General features: G+C 38.7%; 1 protein-coding gene across 2 annotated transcripts in view; it reads right to left on the bottom strand.

Moving 5' to 3' along the window:
* The window catches only part of NTN4 (netrin 4), a 126,653-nt gene that overhangs the window by 12,920 nt on the left and 98,786 nt on the right, over window positions 1–14,947 (bottom strand). The window contains exons 6-7 of one of the 2 annotated variants that reach the window (XM_025926628.2): window positions 6,343–6,556; window positions 5,890–6,005 (exon numbers count right to left, since the gene is read on the bottom strand). In XM_025926628.2, coding sequence (XP_025782413.1) covers window positions 5,890–6,005; window positions 6,343–6,556 — 330 coding nt within the window. The remainder of the gene's footprint in view (window positions 1–5,889; window positions 6,006–6,342; window positions 6,557–14,947) is intronic. The other variant, XM_086712606.1, reaches the window with a different exon arrangement.

Here is a 14,947-nt window from a genome sequence, read left to right as displayed (position 1 = left end):
CCCTAAGTGGTGGCTTTTATTCCCATGACTTATTCATTACATAACTGGAAGCCTGTATCTCCTGCTCTCCTTCACCCATTTTGCCCATTGATAAAGACGAATTTTTGAAGTTTATCAGATTAAAGAAGTTACATGAATTAAATATATATACGTATATATATACATATATACATATATATACATATATATGTATATATATACATATATATATATATACATATATACATATATATACATATATATGTATATATATACATATATATATATATATATATATATATATATATATGAAAATTAACCTGGCATTACCATATCAAAAGTACCGGAAAAGAGAGAAAATGGAGATGGGGACCAATTAGAAGATGATGATATTGATGGTAACAACAGTAACTGAATTGAGTGCCAACTATAAGCCATAAACTATGTAAGGAACTTTATATGGTCTTGTTTAATATTTATAATAACCTTATGGGACAGGCTTTATTAACAAATGAAAACATAAAGGCTCAAAGAAGTTAATTAGCTTATCCAAGGCAGCAAAGCTAACAAGTAGAAAAGCCAGATTTTAAGCCAGGGTCTGGGAGAATCTGAAGTCCCTGATCTTTCCACTGTACTGTCTCCCTAAGTCAGATGAAATGTAGGTCTGAACTAAAGAAATGGCTGTGGGTGTAGAAAAGAAGGAATATTAAGGGAGGATGCAGAGTTAGGGTCTACAAATCTTATCAATGGATTGGATTACAGCAAGGGAAGAGGAAGCCTAAGGATGAACTTGGAGTTTCAGCTAAGATGACAGAAGACTAAAGTATTACTAACAGAAATAGAGACGTTAGGAGGAGAACACTTCAGGAGTGTGTAACTTATGGTTTTTGGTAGCAACCAATGGTTTAACTTAATTTTTGAAAGGATATGGAGTAGCTCATAGAAAGGAGAAAAAGCTGAAGAACCAGAACTCAGAAAAGACAAGAATCAGGACAGTGCCAGAGATCTAGGTACCAGGAACTGTTATACAGTCTCTTTTATGGCTGTGTCATTGGAATCACGAACTGTGATCACTTTCAGACTTTGTCACTTTCAGCTCACAATTTAAATTCCGGGGAGAGAGCCAAAGCATAAAAATAAATAAATAAATAAATAAATTCCGGGGAGAGAACATCTGATTGGCCTCACCAAGACTTTACTAAATGGGGGAAGGCTGGTTCCCTAGAGAAAGTTTGGGTTAAGCTGCCACAGAAATAGCAGGAATAAAGAGGGGGAAATGGATCTGGGTAGGCAGAAACAACAGAGGTCTAGTATGAGGAGAATATAATGACTTAGAGTTGCTGACAGAATACGCAGGTGGAAATGGGAGTAGGATTCCGGTGAGATGAGGTTGGGTAGACATGGTAATGTGGCAAATAGTGACATGCTGACTCTGACCAAAGCTGTTAGAAACCAGAGAATGAGATTTTGCCAGTGGAAAATCACAGTGGAATTAAATAGTGGGAATGAGAAATCACAGGTGCTTAAAACTAGCTGTTGTGATTTGTTAAATAATATTGCGTATCATCTAAACATAGCAGAGATGGTTACTCCTTCAGGAATTGTAGTAACCTAAGTAGATAGCCCAGGGCCTTTGATAATTCCACCAAAGCTGGAGAGTATGGTAACCACCATGCTAAAAAAACCAATTGAGCTCCAAAGGGCATGTATTATTCCTTAACTTATGTTCTTTTTAGTCCTTCAGCCAACAAGAATATACAAAGTTCTGTTATTTGAAGATATTCTGTGGCTGCTTTCCAATACTCCCCTTTTTCATGTTAAGAAATCAGACATTCAAATTTGTTTTTGAATGAATCTCTGTTGATCAGGCTTTATTTAACCCAGAGGTGTTTTCTTTTTTTAAAAATTTTTTAACACTTATTTATATTTGAGCGCGAGAGAGACAGAGTGCAAGCGGGGGATGGTTAGAGAGCAAGGGAGAGAGAATCCAAAGCAGGCTCCAGGCTCCGAGCTGTTAGCACAGAGCCTGACATGGGCTTCAAACTCGTGAACTGTGAGATCATGACCTGAGCTGAAGCTGGGCGCTTAACTGACTGAGCCACCCAGGTGCCCCCAGATGTGTTTTCTAAAAGGAAATCTGGAAGGGGAGAAAAACCTAGTTAGTTAATACTGGGTTATGAGAAACATCATTTACAGTTCTGTGGTACCAGCTAAAGCCAGTTGTGTTGAACAAATTCTATAGTACTAGTTCAAGCCAGTTTTGTTATGTAAGTTCTGTGGTACTAGTTAAAGCCAGATTTGTTGTACAGGAGGTAAAAGTATGTATCTAATGTTCTCTGTCTCACAAGAAGTGGTAGAAATTAAGGGTATCTTGCTGGTATAGTGCATTACACTTCTAGTTATGGAAACTTATGGTACGTAAATAGGTAGGCAGGCACATGTATTCGAGAATGAACTGTGGTGCTTAGGAAACTGATTATCACTTCTTTGTTGGTAAAAGGTGCCCAGGAGCATTATTCTATATCCAGTGGGAACTTTGCTGTTTAGCAGGAAACTGAACAATGTCTTCCTCAATCTGGAGCCCCTCCAGATGAATTTCAGAGACTCTCTGGGGGATATCACAGACCTAACAGCTGTTGTGGATGTGAGTCTGGAGTCATTCTGATGCCAGCAAGTTACGTGCTTAATTGGTGTGTCGCCAGCTCCCTAGTAATGTGATTGGCTTAATGAATGTCCTATCATGCTAAAAAGTTGATTTTCACAGATTTGGCTTAGCAGACAAAGTTGGATAATTATGAAAATCATTGTGTTAGAGAAATAGAAGAAAACTTTCGCAAGTGGTTAAAATTAAAATTATAGAATTCAGACTATTTAGCATTGAGGCAAAAAATTAATGAGAAAGATTTTTTCTTTTTCAAATGCTGAAAAGATAAATATGACAACTTTGTGTTTCTTTATCTTTCCCACCTTCTTTCTTGTTGTGACCTAAAATGAAAACATTAGGATAAGGATCCTAAGATCAGGTTAAGTGAAAAAAAAAATGACACAGAATTGCAAATACCAGTATTTCTCAAATTTGGATTCTTGATTCTTGAAGAGTCCACAAGTTCTCTATGAAAATGAATTAAAATTGTGGTTTCTTGCTCTGCCCCAATCACCCTGGTCTCTTTGCTCACCACAGGGCTTTTGCACTTGCAGTATCTTCTGCCTAAACTCTCTTCCCTCTTTTATCTGTATAGCTCACTCTTACCTTTTTCAGGTGTTCTTCTGCAAACATCACCTTCAAAAGACTTTCCTTGATCACCCTATTTAAAAGTATGCCCCTCCCAACCATTTATTATCTCCCTCCTTGCTTTATTTCTCTATTATATTAGATAACATGACACAAAATTTTATTTATTTATTTATTGTCTTCCTCCACAAGAATGTAAACTCCTTGGAGTCTGGGATTTTTGTCTGTTTTGTTCTATTACTATATTTACAGTACTGACACATAGTATGGGTATGCAATAAATATTTGTTGGATAGATGAATGAATTTACAAAGAACTACTAAGTAGTGAGAAAATTACGAATTGGAAATACACAGAATAAGAGACCTGAATGGCCAAGAAACCGTGAAAAGCTACTAAAACTGTTAGTAATCAGGAAAATACAACTTATAACGGCAGGGTCCCATTTCACACTCACCAGATGGGCAAAAGTTGAGAGGTTTGATAATGTTAACTTTGGAAGTCGGAAAATGTTAAAGGAGTTGAACTGTGCCTGAGTGAGTGAGGTAGAATAGTCCTTGGCCCCTCATATGTGTTACACACAAGTTTGTTACATAAATACGAAGTATCAGTGAGGATGTGGAACAAGCAGCAGGATGTCATCTCTGGTGGTGGAATGCAAATCTGTACAACTGCTTTGGAGAGCTACTTGGCAGTATGTGGTAAATCTGATAAAAAGCATACTTGTGACCCAACAGTGGCTAGGTTGTACCCTAGAAGAAGGCTCAGCAAACGTTTTCTATAAAGGGACAGATAACAAATATGTTGGCCTAAGAGACAAAATTAAAGATTTTGATGTAGGTACTTATATAACTATTTATTTTATGTTTTTAAAGTTTATTTTGAGAGAGAGAGAGAGAGAGAGAGCATGCACACACATGAGAGAGTGTGAGAGAGAGAAAGAGAGAGAGAGGGAGAGAGAGAGCACAAGTGGGGAGGGGCAGAGAGAGAGAGAGAGGGAGACACAGAATCTGAAGCAGGCTCCAGGCTCTAGGTTGTCAGCGCAGAGCCCAACACAGGGCTAGAACCCATGAGCCGTGAGACCATGACCTGAGCCAAAGTTGGACCCTTAAACAACTGAGCCACCCAGGTGCCCCACTTATGTAACTATTTAAGCTATAACCATCTAAACCTTAGAGCAGGTAGTTTGTGGGCTGTAGAAAAACAGATGGCAGGCCCAATTTGGTCTGAGGGACAGTTTACCAGCCCCTGCTCTAGTGAAAGTCCTTCTCAAGTGCACAAAGTTACATTTAAGAGGACATTTGTGGTAGTATTACATGTAACAATGGAAAATTAGGAATTGGAAATATCCTAAATGGCAAATAATGAGAGAATAAAAAGTGATATATTCAAATAATAGAATGCACAAATCTAAAAAAATACATATTTAGGTCAAAAAAAGCTTTAAAGGGGTAGGTAAGTTATGTACATGCAGTCCTAAAAACACTCTATGTATATGTGTATTAAAATAGTAAAAATATGAAAGTGAATGATAAATACCAAAATTCAGGGTGGCGATTACTCTGTGGAGTAGGGGAGGCTAGTGAAGTTGGAGATTGATACAGGCCTTCAAATGTATGTATAACACTTTAAAATTTAAATGAAAATATAAAACAATTATGGCAAAACTTAAAGTTTGATAGGTGTGTGTATATGGGTGTTCATAATACATTTTGGGCATTTGTAATGTTTAATACAAAGAATTTTTTTGGTGACCATTTCACAGTACACACAAATATTGAATCATTATATTGTACACCTAAACTAATATGATATATGTGAATTATACCCCAATAAAAAAGTTAAAAAACTTATTATAAGTTTCATTTGTATCATTTGGGGAGCTCTTTACAACCAAATGCTGACACAAGATCTCATGCCCACATTTGTGTTTGTGGTGAATAGCACCAACTTTCTACAAGAAAAGAATAGAGGCAGGATGAACACAGAAATCATGTATTCACACCAATATTATGGCATACTCATCAAACGAAGGAACAGATAAACATCATAGGAAAACTGAGAGGAAACAGTAGTATAGACCTGGCAGACTTAAAGAACCATATTTATGTAGTGAAGAGTGCTTTGGCTTCAGTAAAATTATTTTTCATCTTGAATTAATGGTGTTAATTTGAATTTTGTTAGTTTTATTGTCTTCTAGTTGTATAAAAGATATAAACATAAGGAGTTCACACCTGCCTTTGTGCATATTAAATTACACTAGGTCTGTAAGAACATTTTTCCTTTAAAAGGATCTCTACATTTCCAAACGTGACATATTCAGTAGCTCTCACCTCTGTAAAAGAGTGTATTTTAGACAGAGAAAGACACACCAAAACACTAACAGCTTGGGTAATGAGATTTGGATTTTTTTTTTTACTGTGATGTTTTGAATTTTCCAGATTTTCTATACTAATTATATATGTTCCTCTAATAATCAGAAAATAAACAGAAGCTTGTTAAAATACTCCTTAACTAAATTGAATAGTTCTATACTTACGGGAGTCACTACTGTATTAACCTCAGAGCTAAAGCATCCCCCTCATAGGATACAAGAGTTGTTTCCTGGTTTGTCACAAATCACTGTTACTCAAGACCAGACCTGGAAATATGGTATCTGGTTATATCTATCATCTCACCTGAGTGTCGAAGTGCAGAAAATCCTTGCTCACCCTCCCACTCCCAGGCTGGTTCACTTTTATTGTTCATGGAATGGAGGTCAGGAATTTCATGATACCAGTCCATGTCTGTGCTGCTAATAAAATAGAAAATGATGAAGTTAAGGAATTTCTTAGAACTTGAATGAAATGAATGTATTTATGGAGCTGTAGATCTAATCAGGTACTTTCCCATCCCTTTAGTTTTCAGAAATAGTGTTTTAAGGGACTATTGTTAAGATTAATAATTTATTTTGTAAAATGAACCAGACCATCTCGAGAATCTTGCAAGAACAAATTTGACGAAGATTCTTCAAAGAGCTGTGCAAATGCATCTTTGCTCCACTGACAGCATGTAAGACTTTCTAAGTCACTACTAGATCTTCAAAAGAATCCAAAGGACACAGAGACAGAGCAAGAGCCATGTGCACTCACCTGCTGATGCAATCGCCTGTGAGTGGGTCACAGCTCCCTGCGCAGTCACAGGGCCTGCAGCCATAGTCTCCGAAGCCCCAGTACCCCACCATACACCTGTCACAATGTGGCCCTGCCACCCCAGGCTTGCAAGGGCAGTCACCATTGCTGGGGTCACAGAAGGTCACTGAGCTGAAAGGAAGGACAGCTGATCCCACTGGATGACAGGAACACTCTACAACAGAGAGGACACACAAGGACTGATGAGTAACAAGGTTATCTGTGAAGATCAGGCCTGGCAATCCTGAAATAGTTTCCCTTTACCACCCAGCGTACCTCTAAGACTCCTCCTTTAGCCAGTTGGTATATGCTGAGAATGAAAGCTAATTAAATTACAGATAAGAAGATATAATCAAGAAGGCAAATTTGCTGAAAAACAAACTACATTATTTATTTTACATTAGAGGGCATTAAATGTGAATGGCTTTTGCTTGGGGTGTTGAGAATGAACCAGCAAAGGTAACAAAGAAGGAACAATTAGCGAGAAAGGAAAAAAAGTCATGAGTGTGGTGTTCTGGAAGCTAAACAAGGTTTCCACATCAGGTAGGCAACATTCGCTGGGTTAAATGCTGAGAGGCCCAGAAGATGGGGCATGGGGATATATTTTTGCATTTGACAACATGAAGACCATCGGTGTCCTCGATAGGGACAGTTTCACCATAATGATGAGTGGTGAGCCCATCTGAAGAGGATTAAGGAGGTCGGAGTAGAGGAATTTGAGCATGGGAACAGATAACTCTTTTGAGGAGCTTTTCTAGAAAGGCACAGAAATGTGGTGGTAGCTAGAACTGGAGGGGATAGGAATGCAAGTGAAGGTTCTAGTTTTTGCTTTGTTTATGGTAAGATGAAATAGATTATAAATGTTTGACATTGAATGGGAATGATCCAATAGAAAGGGGGAGAGAGGAGGTGTTGGCCTTGGGTAGGAACATGAGCAGTTCATAGTAACAGGATGCAGGGCAGAGCATATGGGCACCGATGCAGGAAAGTGGATAAATGCAGTAGTGGGAGTTAGTGGAATTGTTCTTCTGATTGCTTTTTTCCTGATTTTTCTGGATGAAATAGGAAGCAAAGTCACCAGGTCAGAGCGATGAAGAGTGGAAGCAGGAGAGTGAATGAGAGACATAGATAGTGAAGTATAATTGCTGGGCACAGAAAGGCTACACTTGAGGTCAGTAGTCATGAATCTGTAGTGATAGTGATATAGCCAAGAGGGTTCAGGTATGGGATAGGGAGAAAGCTGGATTTAATTCACATGGTGCTGTGGACCCTTCCAGATTCATATGTTGAAGCCTAATCTCCATTGTGATGGTATCTGGAGGTGGGGTCTTTGGGAGGTTTGGATGCAGTCTTGGGGGTGATGAGATTGGTGCCCTTACAAGGGGATGGAAAGCTCAGCACTCTCTTCTCTGTGAAGAATGTGAAGCTATGATGAGAAGTTGGCAGTCTACAACCCAGAAGAGAGCTCTCACCAGAGCCCAGCTGTCCTGAACTTCAGAGGGATATCTGGGTCTCATAGAGATTTCAGGAGGATGAAATTATTTTACTTTACTTTACTTTACTTTACTTTACTTTACTTTACTTTACTTTACTTTACTTTACTTTACTTTATTAATGTTTATTTATTTTTTAGAGAGAGAGAGAGTGAGTGGGAGAGAGACAGAGAGAGAGGGGGATAGAGGATTTAAAGTGGGCTCTGACACAAGGTTCGTGATCTGAGCTGAAGTCGGACACTTAATCTCCGAGGATGAAATTATTTTAAATGAAATGACTTCAGCAAGGTACATAGCACAGTCTGACACCTACTAGGCTAACACTTCCTGCTAAGTCTTCTCAACTAATATTGTAAGATCCCACTCCCTCCTTTATTCCCTTGGAAACATCTTTTTACTGATTATTTTCTTTGTCATTAAAATCACATGGCACAAAAACAGACACATAGACCAATGGAATAGAATAGAAACCCCAGAACTAGACCCACAAACGTATGGCCAACTCATCTTTGACAAAGCAGGAAAGAACATCCAATGGAAAAAAGACAGTCTCTTTAACAAATGGTGCTGGGAGAACTGGACAGCAACATGCAGAAGGTTGAAACTAGACCACTTTCTCACACCATTCACAAAAATAAACTCAAAATGGATCAAGGACCTGAATGTGAGACAGGAAACCATCAAAACCTTAGAGGAGAAAGCAGGAAAAGACCTCTCTGACCTCAGCCGTAGCAATCTCTTCCTCGACACATCCCCAAAGGCAAGGGAATTAAAAGCAAAAGTGAATTACTGGGACCTTAGGAAGATAAAAAGCTTCTGCACAGCAAAGGAAACAACCAACAAAACTAAAAGGCAACCAACGGAATGGGAAAAGATATTTGCAAATGACATATCGGACAAAGGCCTAGTATCCAAAATCTATAAAGAGCTCACCAAACTCCACACCCGAAAAGCAAATAACCCAGTGAAGAAATGGGCAGAAAACATGAATAGACACTTCTCTAAAGAAGACATCCGGATGGCCAACAGGCACATGAAAAGATGTTCAGCGTCGCTCCTTATCAGGGAAATACAAATCAAAACCACACTCAGGTATCACCTCACGCCAGTCAGAGTGGCCAAAATGAACAAATCGGGAGACTATAGATGCTGGAGAGGATGTGGAGAAACGGGAACCCTCTTGCACTGTTGGTGGGAATGCAAATTGGTGCAGCCGCTCTGGAAAGCAGTGTGGAGGTTCCTCAGAAAATTAAAAATAGACCTACCCTATGACCCAGCAATAGCACTGCTAGGAATTTATCCAAGGGACACAGGAGTACTGATGCATAGGGGCACTTGTACCCCAATGTTCATAGCAGCACTCTCAACAATAGCCAAATTATGGAAAGAGCCTAAATGTCCATCAACTGATGAATGGATAAAGAAATTGTGGTTTATATACACAATGGAGTACTACGTGGCAATGAGAAAAAATGAAATATGGCCTTTTGTAGCAACGTGGATGGAACTGGAGAGTGTGATGCTAAGTGAAATAAGCCATACAGAGAAAGACAGATACCATATGGTTTCACTCTTATGTGGATCCTGAGAAACTTAAGAGAAACCCATGGGGGAGGGGAACAAAAAAAAAAAAAAAGAGGTTAGAGTGGGAGAGAGCCAAAGCATAAGAGACTGTTGAGAACTGAGAACAAACTAAGGGTTGATGGGGGGTGGGAGGGAGGAGAGGGTGGGTGATGGGTATTGAGGAGGGCACCTTTTGGGATGAGCACTGGGTGTTGTATGGAAACCAATTTGACAATAAATTTCATATATAAATAAAAAAAAAAATAAAAAAAAAAATAAAATCACAGTTTGGCCTCAATCTGGCTTCAGATCTCAACTACTGGCTGTGACCTTTGGCAAGATACCTAGCTTCTAGTTATCCCAGTTTTCTTGTCTTTAAAATGGAAATGAGAACAATATCTACCCTCATACGGTTGTTGTATGGATAAAAGGAGATCATGCATGTAGCATATGGCTACATTCGTGTAGTGGCTGGCACATGGTTAATTAATTGCGGATTAACTAACAATTTAATTCAAGAAATAATTCTTGTAGAGGTGTAGGATCTATGCTTGTATAAGTAATGGTGCCAGCCTTCAGGGAACTCATAGTATTGTTGGGGAAACAGAGGAGTAAACAAAAACTTTCCATATGCTGTGACTAGGTACTCTAACAGAAGCCTAGGAGTGCTATAGGGAGCATAGAAAAAGGAAGACAGGCTGAGGGAGCCACATAGGAACTGCAAAGGAGGGGTCATTTAGACATGTGAGCTGATCCTAAAAGATGAGTATGAGTTTGCAAGCTGAGAAGGAGGGAAAGACGGGTTGTTGTTTATCCCAGTCTTTGGATGCTCCCCGCACTGCATTTATTTTAAATAATGAAAACAAAATTTAATTGTGGCCAAAAACAGATATGACAAAATGTAGCATCTTAACCATTTTCAACTGTAAAGTTCATCCCCATTGCATTTTATGTTTTCACATTACATGTGGAAGCTTACTGCTTCCTGAAAATGTGAAGCTCTTTCCTGCCCTGGTGCCCCTTGTTACACCTGCATTGCCTTTCCCACCTTGTCTGTCTGGATCTTGACATGTTTCCTTGTCTGGCTCCCTCCAGACAGTTTACCACGTTCTCCTCTGTGCTGCCTCTGCTTTTAGTATATACTTCTATTCTGTGTGTATCATAGTACATCATCATTTGTTTGTATGCATGTTGCCCTTACTACCAGACTTTGGACTCATTGACAGATGCATCTTTATCTTCTTATTTTTGTTTTCCAGTCCCCAGAACAGTGTCTGGTATATGGCAGATGCCCACATTAGTATTTGTGGAATTGACCTGAAGGACATTCCAGGCAGTGGGAATCATATGTGAAAGGGCATGGCCTCCTTGGAGAGCATGAGAATTTTAGAATGTCCATTGAGTGGAAAGTAGTTGAAGTTGATGAAGCAGAAGAAAAAGTCAGAGTTAGGGTTGGAGCCAGATTGAGAAGGGCCTAACCCAAGAAGTTGATTTTTGTTCTATGGGTAGAAAGAGACATAGGAAGTAACTCTTTCTTCCTTTCTTTCTTCTTTTAATGTTTATCTATTTTTGAGAGAGAGACAGAGTGCAAGTGTGGGAGGGACAGAGAGAGAGGGAGACACAGAATCCAAAGCAGGCTCCAGGCTCTGAGCTGTCAGCACAGAGCCTGACATGGGGCTCCAACTCATGAACTGTGAGATCATGACCTAAGCCGAAGTCGGATGCTCAACCAACTGAGCCATCCAGGCACCCCGGAAGTAACACTTTCAAAGAGCAGAATTATGACATGATTATGATTTAATTTTGAAGATACTTTGGTGGCATTGTGTGAAATAGTCTAGAGTAGGGAGAGACTGATAAGAAATGACAGAGAACAAGGAACTGGGCTAAGAGAGTAGATGTGGGAACAGGAGGAAAGGTTGGATGTGAAAAATCAATTTTTAGATTGAAATGATAGTATTTGGAGGTCATTTGAGGAGGAAGAAGAAACTGTTGAGCAACAAATAGAAATTGAGGAACATTTTAACATTTCTAGCTTATGAAAGTGGATGACTAATATTTCTCTCATGTTAGCAAGGCATTGTTGATTTGTTATTTGTTCTTAATTAATTACCTAGGAAAGAACTTGGAGAGTTATATAATATGTACCACAAAATGTACCAAAATGTATCAAAGTGCTATGTGATGATACTAAATGAGATCACATAATCCAATATAAACAGTGCATCATTTTGAGATGACTAAACCAATAGTTACTGCAATATTCAGTTCTAAGCTTGGTTCTTTTTTTTTAAGAAAAAATTTTTAAATATTTATTTATTTTTGAGAGAGAGAGAGAGAGAGAGAGAGAGAGAGACAGAGTGCGAGTGGCAGAGGGGTAGAGAGAGAGGGAGACACAGAATCTGAAGCAGGCTCCAGGCTCTGAGCTGTCAGCACAGAGCCTGATGGGACTCAAACCTGTGAACTGTGAGATCATGACCTGAGCTGAAGTCGGATGCTTAACTGACTGAACTACCCAGACGCACCTAAGTCAACTTGGTTCTTGAGAGCAGATAAGGGAGCCAGAAGAAAGACGTCTTAGACTTCCATCTATTGTAATATATGGTTTTCCACTGTCACCATTATCTTTTACTCTAATAGAAAATTCAAGCCTTTTTAGGATTTGACCTCTGTGTACTACCATATACTTTAAAACTTACACATATTTCATGTGATTCTATCACATGTGCTGTGGATTTCTGTCAATGTGACTTTTTGCATAATTACAAGATAAAAATACCATTTGGAAACTATGCAGAACTAGCTCCAGGCAGATGGCACTGACACCTTTCACAGCATATTTTTCAAACTGCACACCAAGGCTTGCCTTGCATACCTCTCTCCTGAAGTTTGTGAAACAGTCAATATTTGACACATAATCTACATTTCTTATTTTCTTCCAAAATGGAAATATATTTTCATCTTGCTTGGGGGAAAAAAAGGTTCTGCTTAAATTCTGGTTGAGGTTCTGATTCTTCAACATATATTTCTCATTGGCTGTTGATTCTAAAGTGCAACCCAAGCACTTAACCTTTTACATATTCATTACGATGAATGTCAGTTACAACCCAGTTGGCATACCTAAATCCTTCCATCAGCTTTGTCTTCTTGTTGGAAGACAATAGAATAGTAAAGATTGAACTATTATCATATACTGTCATTCTGAACTTATTTTTCTTTCATTATAATTTTTGGTGTGTACAGCTATGGTGAATTGTCCTTAAAAGCCAAAATGGTGGGGCGCATGGGTGGCTCAGTTGTTCCAGTCTTCGACTCTTGGTTTTGGCTCAGGTCATGATCTCACAGTTTGTGGATTTGAGCCCTGTGTCAGGTTCTGTGCTGACAGCATAGAGTCTGCTTTGGATCCCCTGTCTCCCTCTGTCTCTCTACTTCTCCCCCTCTCGTGCTCTCTTTCTCTTAAAAATAAATAAACATTAAAAAAAAAAAAGATAAAATGGTGCTTTGAGTGGCAGCCAGATGGCCTGTCTAGGTATTAAATGATTCATTATTGGAATAATTTTCATCCCTCCCAAACCTTTTCCCCAAACCACTTGCCCACTGCTGCTCTCTCAACCAAATTGACAGAATAAAGTTATTAAAAATGTCATTTTAAATTCCTAAATAATGTCACAAGGTTTCTTTAATAATGCAAATGACTACTTTTAAATAATACATTCTGTACTGATGTGTCCTGTTATAAGAAAACCTAAAATAATAATACAAAATATTCAAAACAGGTGAGGGAAATGGGTACTTTTACAAAAGATTTCATGACAGGTTCTTTTCAAATAACGAATATAAAATTGCTAAATATTATCCAAATTTTATTTACAGATATTTGTTTGCAGAAGTACATCTATTATGTGAAACACTGGCTCTCTATGAGCATTTGCAGAAAAGAGTTAGGACATGAGGCTGTTCTGGAGTAACTTCTACCAGAAAACATACTGTTCATGAAATAATGGATGAACACATTTTTAAATAACCTTGTTTATGTGTATGGCTCTGAAATTAATAATTGTTTTAATCACAATACAGCTTGATTGGAATTTGCCTGTAAGATCTTTTAGGAAGACAGAAAATAAAACAAAGGTGGTGTAATACAATTTGTAAGGGCACAAACTTAAAAGTCAGGCTCATGAGTCCAAATTCTGGTTTACGAGGGTGATTCTTTACAGGATTTTGTGAAATTAACTTCTTCAAGTTTCCCTTTTCTTATTGATGGAGCAAGATTAATAATACATATGCCATAGGGTTCCTGTATGAGGACTGAATGAGATATTGTATATATTTAGCAATGTATCAGGCAGTTAGTACATCAAATGCTCAGAGAATGACTGTTATTATCTGGCTGAAACATACTGGTTAAAAATTTTTTTTTTTTATTAAGTAATCTCTGTGCCCAACGTGGGGCTCAAACTCATGACCCTGAGATCAAGAGTCATATACTCTACCAACTGAGCCAGTCAGGCATCATCAACATGCTAGTTTTTAAATTTTTTTTTTCAACGTTTATTTATTTTTGGGACAGAGAGAGACAGAGCATGAACGGGGGAGGGGCAGAGAGAGAGGGAGACACAGAATCGGAAACAGGCTCCACGCTCTGAGCCATCAGCCCAGAGCCCGACGCGGGGCTCGAACTCACGGACCGCGAGATCGCGACCTGGCTGAAGTCGGACGCTTAACCGACTGCGCCACCCAGGCGCCCCAACATACTAGTTTTTAAAAGTCCACCATTCATTCACTAATTCACTCATTCATTCATTCATTCATTCACACCTTTGCCAAAGAGTTTTTGAAGTTTAGTGTTAACATGAGCTTTGCTAGAACCTGAAGATATAAAGAGGAATACAGTCATAACTAGCTCTTCAATGAATCAAGAGAGATATGCAAATAAATAATTACAGACAGTAAATGCTATATTGAGTAGCCCCCCCCTTCCCCGCCCCGGGGTGCATGGGAACACAGAGGAAACAGCAACAACTACCTTATTGCAGATATGGATTGTTTTTAAAAGAAATTTTAATAATTTGATTGGTTTCCAAAATATCCTGAAATTCCTCACTTTGCATCTGGGAGGAATTTGGTGGCAAACAGCTTTCTTGCCTACTTTGTCTTACAGAATTAGGTTAGCCTATTGCATGTTCCTTTCTTTGGATAAAATAAATTCATCTGCTCTTACTCTCCTTTTGTGGGTGAGAGCATATTGAAAAAGAGTAGGTCATGATCCATGATCCTGCTGCTTATAGGGAGATATTGTACCATGTAATTTAGGACTAGAGTCCCAGCTGTGAATCTACATGAACATAATAAGTATGTAAACATGAGTACAAGATGGCCAGGGACAAAATGCGAGAGTTATGGCTTCCTTTATTCTGATGAAGTTGCTAAAGCTTTCACTGCCTTCTCTCTTTATTTCCACCTTCACCACAACTCCAGAAGTCATTTGCACATCTTTCATTCAGAGAGTG

Source organism: Puma concolor, chromosome B4 (genome assembly GCF_028749965.1).
Source record: "Puma concolor isolate L17-30 chromosome B4, mPumCon1.1.hap2, whole genome shotgun sequence".
In the NCBI taxonomy this organism is placed as follows: domain Eukaryota; kingdom Metazoa; phylum Chordata; class Mammalia; order Carnivora; family Felidae; genus Puma; species Puma concolor.
Note: the sequence above shows the minus strand (reverse complement) of the source record. Positions and strands in the feature narration are given on the sequence as shown.